This window comes from Mustelus asterias, chromosome 22 (genome assembly GCF_964213995.1).
Source record: "Mustelus asterias chromosome 22, sMusAst1.hap1.1, whole genome shotgun sequence".
NCBI classification, from domain to species: domain Eukaryota; kingdom Metazoa; phylum Chordata; class Chondrichthyes; order Carcharhiniformes; family Triakidae; genus Mustelus; species Mustelus asterias.
The window spans coordinates 53721989-53737691 of record NC_135822.1 but is presented as its reverse complement, the minus strand read 5'-3'; the positions used below and the strand labels follow the sequence as shown (position 1 = coordinate 53737691).

Genomic DNA, 15703 nt, shown 5'->3' with positions numbered 1-15703 from the left:
GCAATGAAGTTACTGTGAAAATCCCCGAGCCGCCACACTCTGGTGTCTGTTCAGGTACACTGAGGGAGAATTTAGCACCTAACCTGCTCACCTTTGGACACTAAGGGGCAATTTAGCATGGCCAATCCACCTAACCAGCACATCTTTGGACACTAAGGGGCAATTTAACATGACCAATCACCTAACCAGCACATCTTTGGACACTAAGGGGCAATTTAGCATGGCCAATCCACCTAACCTGCACATCTTTGGACTGTGGGAGGAAGCCAGAGCAACCGGAGGAAACCCACGTAGACACAGGGAGAACGTGCAAACTCCACACAGACAGTGACCCAAGCCGGGAATCGAGCCCGGGTCCCTGGCGCTGTGAGGCACTAGTGTTAACCATTGTGCCACCGTGCCGCCCTGAAATCCCACCCTGAAAAGAAACAGATCGAGCAATATTTGCCTACTATATTCACATCTAGAACATTCTAGTTTTATGTACATCTGCATGCTAATGACTCGATAGAATATTCATGCACTGTCCAAACGTTGATATGGACAGGCTGGTGGAATGGGTGGATGTAATTTAATGAGCAGAAGTGTAGATGCATTGATTTTGGGAGCAAAAATGAGGAGAGGCAATCTAAAATAATGGATTCAATTCTAAAAGGGGGCAGACACAGTGGGTATATTGTGTGCCAATCATTAAAGGTGGCAGTTCAGGTTGAGAAAGTTGTCAATAAAACATCCGGGGAATTAGATGTCAGGGATAGTATCGAGTACCAAAGTAAGCAGGTTTGTTAAGCTTGTATAAAACACTAGTTTAGCCTCAACTGGAGTGTGGTGCGCACTTCTGGACTTCAGGAAGGATACGAAGGCTTTGCAGAGAGTGTGGGAAGGTCTCACGAGAATAGTTCCAGGGATGAGGAACTTCTATTTCGAGGTTAGACTGGAGAGGTTGGGACAGTTCATAGAATCATAGAATCCTGACCGTGCAGAAGGAGACCATTTGGCCCATCGAGTCTGTACCAACAATAATCCCACCCATGCCCAATCCCCGTAACCTCACGTATTTACTCTGCTCATCCCCCTAACACAAAGTGGCAATTTAGCATGGTCAATCCACCTAACCTGCACATCTTTGGACACTAAGGGACAATTTAGCATGGACAATCCATCTAACCTGCACATCTTTGGACATTAAGGGACAATTTAGCATGGCCAATCCACCTAACCTACACATCTTTGGACACTAAGGGGCAATTTAGCATGGCCAATCCACCTAACCTGCACATCTTTGGACACTAAGGGACAATTTAGCACGGACAATCCATCTAACCTGCACATCTTTGGACACTAAGGGACAATTTAGCATGGCCAATCCACCTAACCTACACATCTTTGGACACTAAGGGGCAATTTAGCATGGCCAATCCACCTAACCTGCACATCTTTGGACACTAAGGGACAATTTAGCATGGACAATCCATCTAACCTGCACATCTTTGGACACTAAGGGACAATTTAGCATGTCCAATCCACCTAACCTACACATCTTTGGACACTAAGGGGCAATTTAGCATGGCCAATCCACCTAACCTGCACATCTTTGGACACTAAGGGACAATTTAGCATGGCCAATCCACCGAACCTACACATCTTTGGACACTAATGGTCAATTTAGCATGGCCAACCCCACAAACGTCACTCTGACAATGCTTGAGAGGTAAGCCCAGTGTCAAGGGTGTTGAAGTTGGCAGTACTTACACTGCCCATTCCATCTTCTTGCTTTTGATTGCTTGGTACAAGGCCTACAGATCAGAAACAGAGAACGACATTGAAACGAGTTGAATCGAGTTTAGAATAAAGACAGGGATGTCCAGATTTGACATTTGGCTACATATGAATCAGTTGTTGTCTGCACCACTTGAAGCAAATTAACAGAGTGATACTATTGTGAACATGTTTATTTATTAGTGTCACGAGTAGGCTTACATTAACACTGCAATGAAGTTACTGTGAAAATCCCCCTAGTCGCCACACTCCTGTTCGGGTTACACTGAGGGAGAATTTAGTACCTAACCAGCACGCCTTTCTGACAGTGGGAGGAAACCAGAGCACCCGGAGGAAACCCACGCAGACACGGGGAGAATGTGCAGACTCCACACAGACAGTGACCCAAGCCGGGAATTGAACCCAGGCCCCTGGCGCTATGAGTCAGCAGTGTTAACCACTATGCTACCGTGCTGGCCTGAAATCCGGCCCGGAAAATAAATATGTTTAGCAATATTTGCCCACTATATTCACATATAGAACATTCTAGTTTTATGTACATCTGCATGATAATGACGCGATAGAATATTCACGCACTGTCCAAACGTCGATATGGACAGGCTGGTGGAATGGGTGGATGTAATTTAATGAGCAGAAGTGTAGATGTATTGATTTTGGGAGCAAAAATGAGGAGAGGCAATCTAAAATAATGGGCACAATTCTAAAAGGGGGCAGACACAGTGGGTATATTGTGTGCCAATCATGAAACATAGAAATCTACAGCACAAAACAGGCCCTTCGGCCCCACAAGTTGTGCCGAACATATGCCTACCTTTTAGGCCTACCTATAACCCTCCATCCTATTAAGTTCCATGTACTCATCCAGGAGTCTCTTAAAAGACCCTATTGAGTTTGCCTCCACCACCACTGACGGCAGCCGATTCCACTCGCCCACCACCCTCTGTGTGAAAAACGTCCCCCTAACATTTCCCCTGTACCTACCCCCCAGCACCTTAAACCTGTGTCCTCTCGTAGCAGCCATTTCCACCCTGGGAAAAAGCCTCTGAGAGTCCACCCGATCTATGCCTCTCAACATCTTATATACCTCTATTAGGTCTCCTCTCATCCTACGTCGCTCCAAGGAGAAAAGACTGAGCTCCCTCAGCCTACCCTCATAAGGCATGCCACTCAATCCAGGCAACACCCTTGTAAATTGCCTCTGCACCCTTTCAATCTTTTCCACATCCTTCCTGTAATGAGGCGATCAGAACTGAGCACTGTACTCCAAGTGGGGTCTGACGAGGGTCTTATATAGCTGCATCATTATCCCCGGACTCCTTAAAGGTGGCAGCTGAGGTTGAGAAAGTTGTCAATAAAACATCCGGGGAATTAGATGTCAGGGATAGTATCGAGTATCAAAGTAAGCAAGTTTGTTAAGCTTGTATAAAACACTAGTTTAGCCTCAACTGGAGTGTGGTGCGCACTTCTGGACTTCAGGAAGGATACGAAGGCTTTGGAGAGAGTGTGGGAAGGATTCACAAGAATGCTTTCAGGGATGAGAAACTTCAGTTACGAGGTTAGATTGGAGAGGTTGGGATGATTCATAGAATCAGAGAATCCCTACAGCGCAGAAGGAGGCCATTTGGCCCATCGAGTCTGTACTGACCACAATCCCACCCAGGCCCAATCCCCGTAACCTCACATATTTACTCTGCTCACCCCCCTGACACAAAGGGGCAATTTACCATGGCCAATCCATCTAACCTGCACATCTTTGGACACTAAGGGGCAATTTAGCACAGCCAATGCCCCGAACCCGCACATCTTTGGACACTAAGGGGAAATTTAGCATGGCCAATCCACCTAACCTACACATCTTTGGACACTAAGGGGCAATGTAGCACAGCCAATCCCCCTAACCCGCACATCTTTGGACACGAAGGGGCAATGTAGCATGGCCAATCCACTTAACCTGCACATCTTTGGACACTAAGGACAATTTAGCATGGCCAATCCACCTAACCTGCACATCTTTGGATACTAAGGGGCAATTTAACATGGCCAATCCATCTAACCTACACATCTTTGGACACTAAGGGGCAATTTAGCACGGCCAATCCACCTAACCTGCACATCTTTGGATACTAAGGGGCAATTTAACATGGCCAATCCACCTAACCTACACACCTTTGGATACTAAGGGACAACTTAGCATGGCCAATCCACCTAACCTGCACATCTTTGGACACTAAGGGACAATGTAGCATGGCCAATCCCCCTAACCTGCACATCTTTGGACACTAAGGACAATTTAGCATGGCCAACCCCACGAACGTCACTCTGACAATGCTTGAGATATAAGCCCAGTGTCAAGGGTGTTGAAGTTGGCAGTACTTACACTGCCCATTCCATCTTCTTGCTTTTGATTGCTTGGTACAAGGCCTACAGATCAGAAACAGAGAACGACATTGAAACGAGTTGAATAGAGTTCAGAATAAAGATAGCAATGTCCAGATTTGACATTTGGCTACATATGAATCAGTTGTTGTCTGCACCACTTGAAGCAAATTAACAGAGTGATACTATTGTGAACATGTTTATTTATTAGTGTCACGAGTAGGTTTACATTAACACTGCAATGAAGTTACTGTGAAAATTCCCCAGTCGCCACACTCTGGTGCCTGTTTGGGGACACTGAGGGAGAATATAGCACCTAACCCACACATCTTCGGTCTGTGGGAGGAAACCGGAGCACCCGGAGGAAACCCACGCAGACACGGGGAGAACATGCAGACTCTGCACAGAGAGGGACCCAAGGCCGGGAATCGAACCCGGGTCCCTGGCGCTGTGAGGCCGCAGTGCTAACCACCGTGCCACCCTTTTAAACTTTGTTTTAAGGGGTCAGGAGCAGGGGCAATGGAAGTCACGGCAATCCACCCCGGCCATTTCCCTCGTGCGAAACCTTCTTGAAACTGCACCCCTGAAACTGAGGTCAAACTGGAGCCTGTTCTGGGTTCAAAATCAAAGCTGCAAATCTCTAAGCTGGAGTCCAGCACTTAAAACATTGCGAGTAGCAGTGGTGCGTACGGATACACACTGAGTGTTCCCAGCAACTGCTAACACAGTGTGTGCTGAGTGCTGTCGCAATGTCTTAGCTCCATCTAGTGTCTATTGTTGGAACCGGATCAAATGGGGAACTGATTACAGTCACAAAGCAGGAGATCTCATCCTGTAATACGCATTAAACTTGGAATAGAGAAAAAACAGATATTCTAAATCTTAACATAATCTGATATCACCAAAGCTCCTCGTGCAGTGTTGGATCATGGGAATGAGAGCACAGAGGTGTTTTTAAGTTTTAAATTTATTTATTTATTACTGCCACAAGTAGGCTGACATTAACACCGCAATGAAGTTCCTGTGGAAACCCCCTAGTCGCCACACTCCGGCGCCTGTTCGGGTTACACTGGGGGAGAATTTAACACCGAACCAGCACGTCTTTCGGACTGTGGGAGGAAACCGGAGCACCCGGAGGAAACCCACGCAGACACAGGGAGAACGTGCAGACTCCGCACAGACAGTGACCCAAGGCTGGGAATTGAACCCGGGTCCCTGGCGCTGTGAGGCAGCAGTGCTAACCACTGTGTCACCGTGCTGCCATGACTGATCATAGAATCATAGAATCCCTCCAGTGCAGAAGGAGGCCATTCGGCCCACCGAGTCTGCACCGACCACAATCCCAACCAAGCCTTATTCCTGTAATCCCTCATATTTACTCTGCTAATCCCCTTGACACTCAGGAGCAATTTAGAATGGCCAATCCACCTAACCTGCACATCTTTGGACACTAAGGGCCAATTCAGCATGGCCAATCCACCTAACCTGCACATCTTTGGACACTAAGGGACAATTCAGCATGGCCAATCCACCTAACCCGTACATCTTTGGACACTAAGGGACAATTTAGCATGGCCAATCCACCTAACCTGCACATCTTTGGACACTAAGGGACAATTTAGCATGGCCAATCCACCTAACCCGTACATCTTTGGACACTAAGGGACAATTTAGCACGGCCAATCCTCCTAACCTACACATCTTTGGAGTGTGGGAGGAAACCGGAGCACCCGGAAGAAACCCACGCAGACACAGGAAGAACATGCGAACTCCACACAGACAGTGACCCAAGCCGGGATTTGAACCCGGGTCCCTGGCGCTGAAAGGCAGCAGTGCTAACCACTGTGCCACCACAACTGCTAAAAGCAAGTGTCCCAAATGCCTTTGTAACTATCCAATACACCTGTCCCAGAAACAATGAAATGACTTTTTCTCCTTGGTATCCCCAGGATGAATATCGGCCGAACAAGCAGTCATCAGAGGAGGCGATTAGTATCCATCACGCCCTGGCCACCAAAGCTGCAGAATATAACAAACGGCCGCACGTTTTCCGTCTGAAGACAGCCGACTGGCGAATCTTCCTATTCCAGGCTCAGTAAGTATGACAGGATGGTTCAAAGACCATTGTAGGTTAGATTAGCTCGCATCAGAGAAATGGCAGATGGAATTTAATCCGGATAATTGTGAGGTGATGCATTTTGGTCGATCCAATTCAGGTGGGAGCTACAAAATAAATGGCAGAACCATCAGGAGTATAGACCCACAGTGAGATCTGGGAGTACAGGCCCACAGATCCTTACAAGTGGCAGCACAGGTGGTAAAGGTGGTGAAGAAAGCATGTGGCATGCTTACCTTCATCGGCCAGGGCATCGAGTATAACAGTTAGCAAATTATGTTGCAGTTATATAAAATGTTGGTTAGGCCACATTTGGAATACTGTGTCCAATTCTGGTCACCGCACTCCCAGAAGGACGTGGAGGCTTTGGAGGGAGTACAGAAAAGGTTTACCAGGATGTTGCCTGGTATGGAGGGTATTAGCTATGAGGAGAGGTTGAATAAACTGGGATTGTTCTCCCTGGAAAGACGGAGGCTGAGGGGGCGAACTGATAGAAGTTTATAAAATTATGAGGGGTGTAGATAGGGTGAACAGTTGGAAGCTTTTTCCCAGGGCAGAGATGACAATTACAAGGGGGCACAAGTTCAAGATAAGGGGGGAAAGGTTCAGTGGAGATGTGCGGGGGGGAGTTTTTTACACAGAGGGTGGTGGGGGCCTGGAATGCGCTGCCCAGTGAGGTGGGTGAGGCAGACACGTTAGTGACATTTAAGACTTATCTGGATTGACACATGAACAGGCGGGGAATAGAGGGACACAGGCGGTTAGTGTAGATAGGACAACATGATCAGTGCAGGCTTGGAGGGCCGAAGGACCTGTTGCTGTGCTGTACTGTTCTTTGTTTCTTTGTTCTCTGCAACGAAGTTACTGTGAAAATCCCCCAGTTGCCACACTCCGGCGCCTGTTCGGGTTACACTGAGTGAGAATTTAGCACCTAACCCGCACGTCTTTCAGTCTGTGGGAGGAAACCGGAGCACCCGGAGGAAACCCACGCAGACACGGGGAGAACGTGCAAACTCCGCACAGACACTGACCCAAGCCGGGAATCGAACCCGGGTCCCTGGCGCTGTGAGGCAGCAGTGCAAACCGCTGTGCTACCGTGTCACCACATTGCTGTGGCTCTGGAGTCATATGTAGACCAAAGCGAGTAAAGATGGCAGATTTCCTTCCCTATGTGGCAATTAAAGGTAATTTTTCCAACAATCGACAATGGCTTCATGGTCATCAGTGGATTCTTAATTACAGATACCTTTTATTGAATTCAATTTTCACCAGCTTCCGTGGTGGGATTCGAACCCGGGTCCCCACAGCATTACCCTGGGTCTCTGAAAATCAAAAGCTCTTTGAAAGCTTCAGGGCTGTTAAGCCAAATTTACAGCAAGTATACCTGGGTTTGCTAACTGTATTTAAAATGAGTCTAAGAGGAATGTTGCTTATTTGGAACTGAAGTAATGATAAGTTAGAAAGGAGAGTTGTTTTATTTCATGTTTTTAACCATTGTTCAACCAATAAGAGTTAGGCTGTTTCATTTTGTTAGAGTTGTACTGAAACTGTGACACGAAGAAAGCTCGTTTTGATAACAGATCCCTCGTTTATCAGTAGAATTACTCCCGAAATGAAGAATTCATTCCTCACAATTATGTCACATTCAAAAAATTGTTGGGGTGTAGTCTGGCTTCAGTTGGGGTTCTGGATCCGAACCCCAAGGATTATCGTGAAAACATACAAATAATCATGCTTCATTTTCTCCAATTCTTCCACACCCTGAGAAACTGTCTCTCTTAAACCAACTACCAAGGCAAAGCGAACATTAAAAACTATCAGCCTTCAACTATACAAATGTTCAATAGAACAGAGAACAGTACAGCACAGGAACAGGCCCTTCGGCCCACCATGTTGTGCCGAACATGACGTAAAATTAAACTCATCCATTCTGCCTTCCCTTGCTCCCTCTATTCCTCGCATATTCATGTGCTTATCTGGGCTGACAAGTGGCAGTAACATTCATGCCACACAAATGCCAGGCAATGACCATCACCAATAAGAAACACTCTAACCATCACCCCTAGACATTCAATGGTGTTACCATCACTAGATCCCCCCACTATCAACATCCTTGGGGTTACCATTGACCAGAAACTCAACTGGACTCACCACAGAAACACAGTGGCGACAAGAGCAGGTCAGAGGCCAGGAATACCGCAGCGAGTAACTCACTTCCTGACTCCCCCAAAGCCTGTCCACCATCTACAAGGCACAAGTCAGGAGTGTGATGGAATACTCCCCACTTGCCTGGATGAGTGCGGCTCCAACAACACTCAAGAAGCGCGACACCATCCAGGACAAAGCAGCCCCGCTTGATTGGCACCCCATCCACAAACACTCACTCACTCCACCACCGACGCTCAGTAGCAGCAGTGTGGACCATCTACAAGATGCACTGCAGCAACTCATCCTTAGACAGCACCTTCCAAACCCACCACCTCTACCATCTAGAAGGACAAGGGCAGCAGACACATGGGGAACACCACCACCTGCAAGTTCCCCTCCGAGCCACTCACCATCCCGACTTGGAAATATATCGGCCGTTCCTTCACTGTTGCTAGGCCAAAATCCTGGAACTCCTTCCCTAACGGCATTGTGGGTCAACCCACAGCACGTGGACTGCAGCGATTCAAGATGGCGGCTCACTACCATCTTCTCAAGGGCAACTAGGGATGGGCAATAAATGCTGGCCTAGCCAGCGACGCCCATGTCCCACAAATGAGTAAAAAAGTCGAAAAGACCAACCCCCCCCCACCCATCGTATCTGCCTCCACCACAACCCCTGGCAGCGTGTTCCAGGCACCAACCACTCTCTGGGTAAAAAACTTGCCCCTCACACCTCCTTCGGATTTTCCCCCCTCCCACCTCAAGTGCGTGCCCCCTAGCATTACACATTTCAACTCTGGGAAAAAGATTCTGACTGTCAACCCTATCTACGCCTCTCATTATTTTACAGACTTCTATCAGGTCTCCCCTCAGCCTCCGTCGCTACAGAGAAAACAGCCCTAGTTTATGGTGGCACAGTGCTTAGCACTGCTGCCTCATCATGTCAGGGACCCGAGTTCGATTCCAGCTTTGGATGACTGTCTATGTGGAGGCTGCACATACTCCCCGTGTCTGCGTGGGTTTCCTCCGGGTGCTCCGGTTTCCTCCCACAGTCCGAAAGATGTGCAAGTTACGTGGATTGGCCGTGCTAAATTGCTCCTTAGTGTCCAAAGATGTGCAGATTAGGTGGATTGGCCATGCTAAATTGTCCCTTAGTGTCCAAAGATGTGCAGGTTAGGTGGATTGGCCATGCTAAATTGTCCCTTAGTGTCCAAAGATGTGCAGGTTAGGTGGATTGGCCATGCTAAATTGTCCCTTAGTGTCCAAAGATGTGCAGGTTAGGTGGATTGGCCATGCTAAATTGTCCCTTAGTGTCCAAAGATGTGCAGATTAGGTGGATTGGCCATGCTAAATTGCCCTTAGTGTCACAAGGTGTGCAGGTTAGGTGGATTGGCCATGATAAATTGTCCTTAGTGTCACAAGGTGTGTAGGTTAGGTGGATTGGCCATGCTAAATTGCCCTTAGTGTCACAAGGTGTGCAGGTTAGGTGGATTGGCCATGCTAAATTGCCCTTAGTGTCACAAGGTGTGCAGGTGAGGTGGATTGGCCATGCTAAATTGCCCCAGGAGGATTAGCAGGGTAAATCTGTGGGGTTACGGGGATAGGGTGGGATTGTTGTCGGTACAGACTCAATGGGCCGAATGGCCTTCTTCTGGGCCTCCACTGGGATTCTATGATTCTATAACTTGTCCGGCCTCACCTCCCAGCTCATAACCCTTCTCTCCTGACATTCCTGCAGAAGTGCGGATCAGATGAACTCCTGGATCATGCGGATCAATCTGGTGGCCGCCATGTTTTCATCGCCGCCTTTCCCGGCAGCGGTCGGGTCCAAGAGGAAGTTCAGCCGTCCCATACTGCCGTCTTCCACCTCGAAGCAGTCGCAGGTACGTCTCGGCGCGCGGTTAAGTGTCGGGTAGAATTTAGTAGGCCCAAATTATTACTCCATTATTAATCCATCTCTGTCCATCTGGAATGGAAACTTCACATTGGCAGATCCAAAATGGCAGCCGTTATCAACACCCCTCCCCCCCTCCTTCCACCGGGATTCAGTAGCAAGTAAGGATTTTTATTGACAAAAAAACACCTTCATCGCAAATCTTTGGCCCTCTTCCAGGAAGAACAGCTCGAATCGCACGATGCAATGTTGCAAACGATATTGGACGACCTTGATGACCTTCAGATGAACTTTCCAGAAAAGAAAGGCAAAGCAAAGGAGTTTGAGGAGTTCAAACTGAAGCAGGAATACTTCGAATATGAGGTAACCCGTTCAGATCCCCCTCTTAGGTTTTTAACCAGCCGGGTTTTGCGGTTGTCAAGGTGACCGAGTTCGAGCTGGGACGTAGGCCAGAATTTTATCAGCCCCCCCCCCCCTCCCCCGCCCGCCACAGGAATCGTAACAGGCGAGGGGCGGACAATGGGAAGGACTGTTGGCCTCGGCCGGTGTTTTATGGTTTTGGGATGAATGGGGCCGTGAAATCCCGCCCATAGGCCGGGTCTCAACCACCTCGCCCGCCACGGAGCAAGGGAGAGTCTGACAACGGAAACCTTGGGCAGGAATTTCCGGTCTCGCCCGAGCAAGGCCGTAACATTCCACCCCTGGTCTCTAATCTTGGCACCAGTGTCCAGACATTTTGGATTGGTAACATGTGTAGGGATTAAAGCTCACTTCACATTACCTGACTCCAGCAAGGCAACCTTTAGTTTAAAGTTTCAAATGGATTGGCCAAGCTAAATTGCTCCTCAGTGTCCAAAGATGTGTAGGTTAGGTGGATTGGCCATGCTAAATTGTCCCTTAGGGTCCAAAGATGTGTAGGTTAGGTGGATTGGTCATACTAAATTGTCCCTTAGTGTCCAAAGATGTGCAGTTAGGTGGATTGGCCGTGCTAAATTGCCCCTTTGTGTCCAAAGGTGTGTAGGTTAGGTGGATTGGCCATGCTAAATTGCTAAGTAGGCTTACATTAACACGGCAATGAAATTACCGTAAAAATCTCCTCGTCGCCACACTCCGGCGCCTGTTCAGGTTACACTCAGGGCGAATTTAGCACCTAACCAGCATGTCTTTTAGACTGTGGGAGGAAACCGGAGCACCCAGAGGAAACCCACGCAGACACAGGGGAGAAGGTGCAAATTCCATACAGACAGTGACCCAAGCCAGAAATTGAGCTCGGACCTTCGGCTATGAGGCCGCAGTTGGGGTGGCACAGTGGTTAGCAATGCTACCTCACAGCTCCAGGGACCCGGGTTCGATTCCTGATTTGGGTGACTATCTGTGCGGAGTCTGCACGTTCTCCCCGTGTCTGCGTGGGTTTCCTCCCACAGTCTGAAAGACGTGCTGGTGCGGTGCTAAATTCTCTCTCAGTGTAACCCGAACAGGAGTGTGGCGACTAGGGGATCTTCACAGTAACTTCATTGCAGCGTTAATGAAAGCCTACTCATGACACTGAGAAATAAACTTTAATAGATAAATTTTAAAATAACCACTGTGCCACCATGCTGGTACGAAGAGTTGAATTTGCTTCCTTTTGCTCTGACGTTGCTCCTTTGACATTCTCAATTACGTGCTGCCTCTCCGCTTTACCTTATCTCTCCCCGCTTGCAGAGATGTCGAATTGAGACGTACGTCAACCTGTTAAAAATTAAGCTGAATGAAGGAACGGAAGACCTGGACAAGCTGGAGGCTCAGATGTATGGCATCATGGAAGAAGGTGGCAGCACCCTAAAGAAGTCGCACTCCAGTCCCTCCCTCAACCTGGAACAGCCGCCCGTGGTGAAGGTCAAGCGGAACGTCTCGGAGCGGAGAACGTACCGGAAGATCATCCCAAGTAGACATCGAAAATTAATCTGAAAAGAGTGGGGAACAGATATTTAAAGGCCAGTTCTTTGACTTCAGGAACGAACGACTTGAGTGGGAGTTGTGCCCCGGTAACTTAATATGAAGGAAACAAAAAAATAGTCAGGAAAAAAATTGGGGCATGATATCAGGGAACAATTTTGGAGGGCAAGTATTTTATTTTTGTATTTTCAGTGTTTTTTTTTAACTTATAATGTTTATTGAAGCGCTGTCCTGCTTTGTAACTGTGTGGTTTTCTTCACTGCTCTACAACTGGTTAGATTCCTGCGCGCACTCTTTCCATCACGGACTCTTGGATCTAAAGACTGCCCGGGTGAAGCCATTGGTTCCTGTTCGCTGCGGAGTTACATGTGGCGCCGCTTTGACCACATTTCCCAATTCCTGATTGCTGGCTGCCGTCTTTGGGTCAAATATGTACGCTTTCCAGCAGTTCAGACGTTCAGTCCAGCATTGTCTGTCCTTCACCCAGTGTCCCCGACCAATGTCCCGCCTTTAAAACAAAATCAGCAAAAGAAGGATCTGTTGTAGAATCCCGGCAGTGCAGAAGGAAACCATTTGGCCCATCGAGTCTGCACCGACTCTCTGACAGGGCATCGGAACCAGGCGCACTTCATCTCCCGTAATCCCACGCATTTATCCCACGCTGATTCCACTAACCAACGCATCTTTGGATACCAAGGGGCAATTTAGTATAGCTAATCCACATCACTGGACACCAAGGGCAATTTAGCATGGCCAATCCACCTAACCGGCACATCTTTGGACACTAAGGGGCAATTTAGCATGGCTAATCCCCCGAACAGGCACATTTTTGGAACACTAAGGGGTAACTCAGCATGGCTAATCCCCCTAACCTGCACATTTTTGGACACCAAGGGGCAATTTGACATGACCTAACCCACACATCATTGGACATCAACGGGCAATTTGACATGACCTAACCCACACATCATTGGACATCAAGGGGCAATTTGGCATGACCTAACCCACACATCATTGGACACTAAGGGGCAATTGGGCATCTAACCTGCACATCTTTGGACATAAGGGGCGTAGATGGACTAGTGGTATTATTGCTAGACTATTAATCCAGAAACTCAGCTAATGTTCTGGGGACCCGGGTTCGAATCCCGCCACGGCAGATGGTGGAATTTGAATTCAATAAAAAAAATCTGGAATTAAGAATCTACTGATGACCATGAAACCATTGTCGATTGTCGGAAAAACCCATCTGGTTCACCAATGTCCTTTAGGGAAAGAAATCTGCCGTCCTTACCTGGTCTGGCCTACATGTGACTCCAGAGCCACAGCAATGTGGTTAACTCTCAACTGCCCTCGGGCAACTAGGGATGGGCAATAAATGCTGGCCCAGCCAGCGACGCCCATGTCCCATGAATGAATAAAAAAAACGAAGGGGCAATTTAGCATGGCCAATCCACCTAACCTGTACGTCTTTGGACACTTGTCTTTGGGAGACTTTGGATAAGATATGATTGAGACAACGCAAGGTGTGAGGAGGCTGATGCAGAGCAAACGCAATGGCTGCAAATTCTATGGAATTTGACTTGGCAACTTTGGCTAAGGTTTTTTTGGGAATTGTCTGTGACTGTTTTACAAGTGATCCAGCCCAAAAGGAGAGGTTATGTTGGGGCCTCTTGCAACGCACTGTAACAAGAAACCTTCAGATGCAAAGGACAAGAAATAGGATGAGAAATGGGATGAGAAATAGGATGAGAAATGGGATGAGAAGCAGGATGAAAAATATAGAACTGCCCAGATAAACTAAACAGAAGGATTCCTGGGATGGCAGATCAGTCATATGAGGAGAGATTATGTCGGTTAGGATTATATTCACTGGAGTTTAGAAGAGTGAGAGAGGATCTCATAGAAACTTATAAAATTCTAACAGGGTTAGACAGGATAGATTCAGAAAGAATGTTCCCGATGGTGGGGGGAGTCCAGAACTAGGGGTCATAGTTTGAGGATAAGGGGTAAACCTTTTAGGACTGAGGTGAGGAGAAATTTCTTCACCCAGAGGGTGGTGAATGTGAGGAATTCACTCCCACAGAAAGTAGTTGAGGCCAAAACGTTGTGTGATTTCAAGAAGAAATTAGATTTCGCTCTTGGGGCTAAAGGGATCGAGGGATATGGGGGGAAGGGGGGGATCAGGATATTGAATTTGATGATGAGCCATGATCAAAATGAATAGCGGAAGAGGCTCGAAGGGCTGAATGGCCTCCTCCTGCTTCTAGTTTCGATATTTCTATGTAATCCTGTCAACAAGAGTGCCAAACAGTAGAAAAAGACCAAGAACAAAGAACAGTGCAGCACAGGAACAGGCCCTTCGGCCCTCCAAGCCTGCGCCGATCATGTTATCCTATCTAGACAAACCGCCTGTATCCCTCTATTCCCCGTCTGTTCATGTGTTGATCCAGATAAGTCTTAAATGTCACTAATGCGTCTGCCTCACCCACCTCACTTGGCCGTGCATTCCAGGCCCCCACCGCCCTCTGTGTAAAAAAACTCCCCCCGCACATCTCCACTGAACCTTTCCCCCTTAACTTGAACTTGTGCCCCTTGTAATTGTCATTTCTACCCTGGGAAAAAGCTTCCAACTGTTCACTCTATCCACACCCCTCATAATTTTATAAACTTCTATCAGGTCGCCCCCTCAACCTCCGTCTTTCCAGGAGAACAATCCCAGTTTATTCAATCTCTCCTCATGGCTAATACCCTCCTTACCAGGCAACATCCTGGTAAACCTTTTCTGTACTCTGTCCAAAACCCCCGCATCCTTCTGGTAGTGTGGTGACCAGAATTGGACACAGTATTCCAAATGTGGCCCAAACCAAGTTTCATAACATAATTTGCCAACTGTTATACTCGATGCCCCGGCTGATGAAGTCAAGCACGCCACATGCTTCCTTCACCACCTTTTCCACCAGTGCTGCCACTTTTAGCATGTATATATATAAATTGGCTCTTTTTAAACAACTGAATAACTCTAGTTTTTAGCCTCCATCAAATAGATCAAAGCTCTGCGTTCGGAGTAATAGTTAGCTGAATGGAAAAGGATTCCTGAGCTGTGTGTATATTGCTAAGCAACACACACACAGGCTGGGCCGTTGGAGGCAGTTTTCCATAATTCGATGGTTCCGCTTTGAGATGCTGGTATTTTACCAACAGCTGGGTGGCACAGACACCACGCCTCGGGTAGTTCCAGCAATCTGCAGCCTGCTTTCCATTCTGTTGGCCGCGATGGGAATAAGAACAGGAAGAGGTGAAGAAATGGGCTGCTTGCCCTCACAATGTCAAAATGACCCCCGGGAAATACAGCACCCATTGCACGTTTTTGCCCCCACGTTTCTAAACGTGTGGCTTCCTGCTGGACACCAGCCTTGTGGGTGTTGGGGTCTGAGTGACTCCATTACTGA

The 15703-nt window shown here is 47.8% G+C and overlaps 1 protein-coding gene across 2 annotated transcripts in view; it reads left to right on the top strand.

Moving 5' to 3' along the window:
* The window catches only part of LOC144510035 (uncharacterized), a 78797-nt gene extending 64453 nt beyond the window's left edge, over nt 1-14344 (top strand). For both annotated transcript variants that reach the window (XM_078239240.1, XM_078239241.1), the window contains exons 13-16: nt 6105-6250; nt 10158-10302; nt 10533-10676; nt 12018-14344. In XM_078239240.1, coding sequence (XP_078095366.1) covers nt 6105-6250; nt 10158-10302; nt 10533-10676; nt 12018-12263 — 681 coding nt within the window. In that variant the 3' untranslated portion in view covers nt 12264-14344. The remainder of the gene's footprint in view (nt 1-6104; nt 6251-10157; nt 10303-10532; nt 10677-12017) is intronic.
* Nucleotides 14345-15703: the final 1359 nt, after the last annotated feature.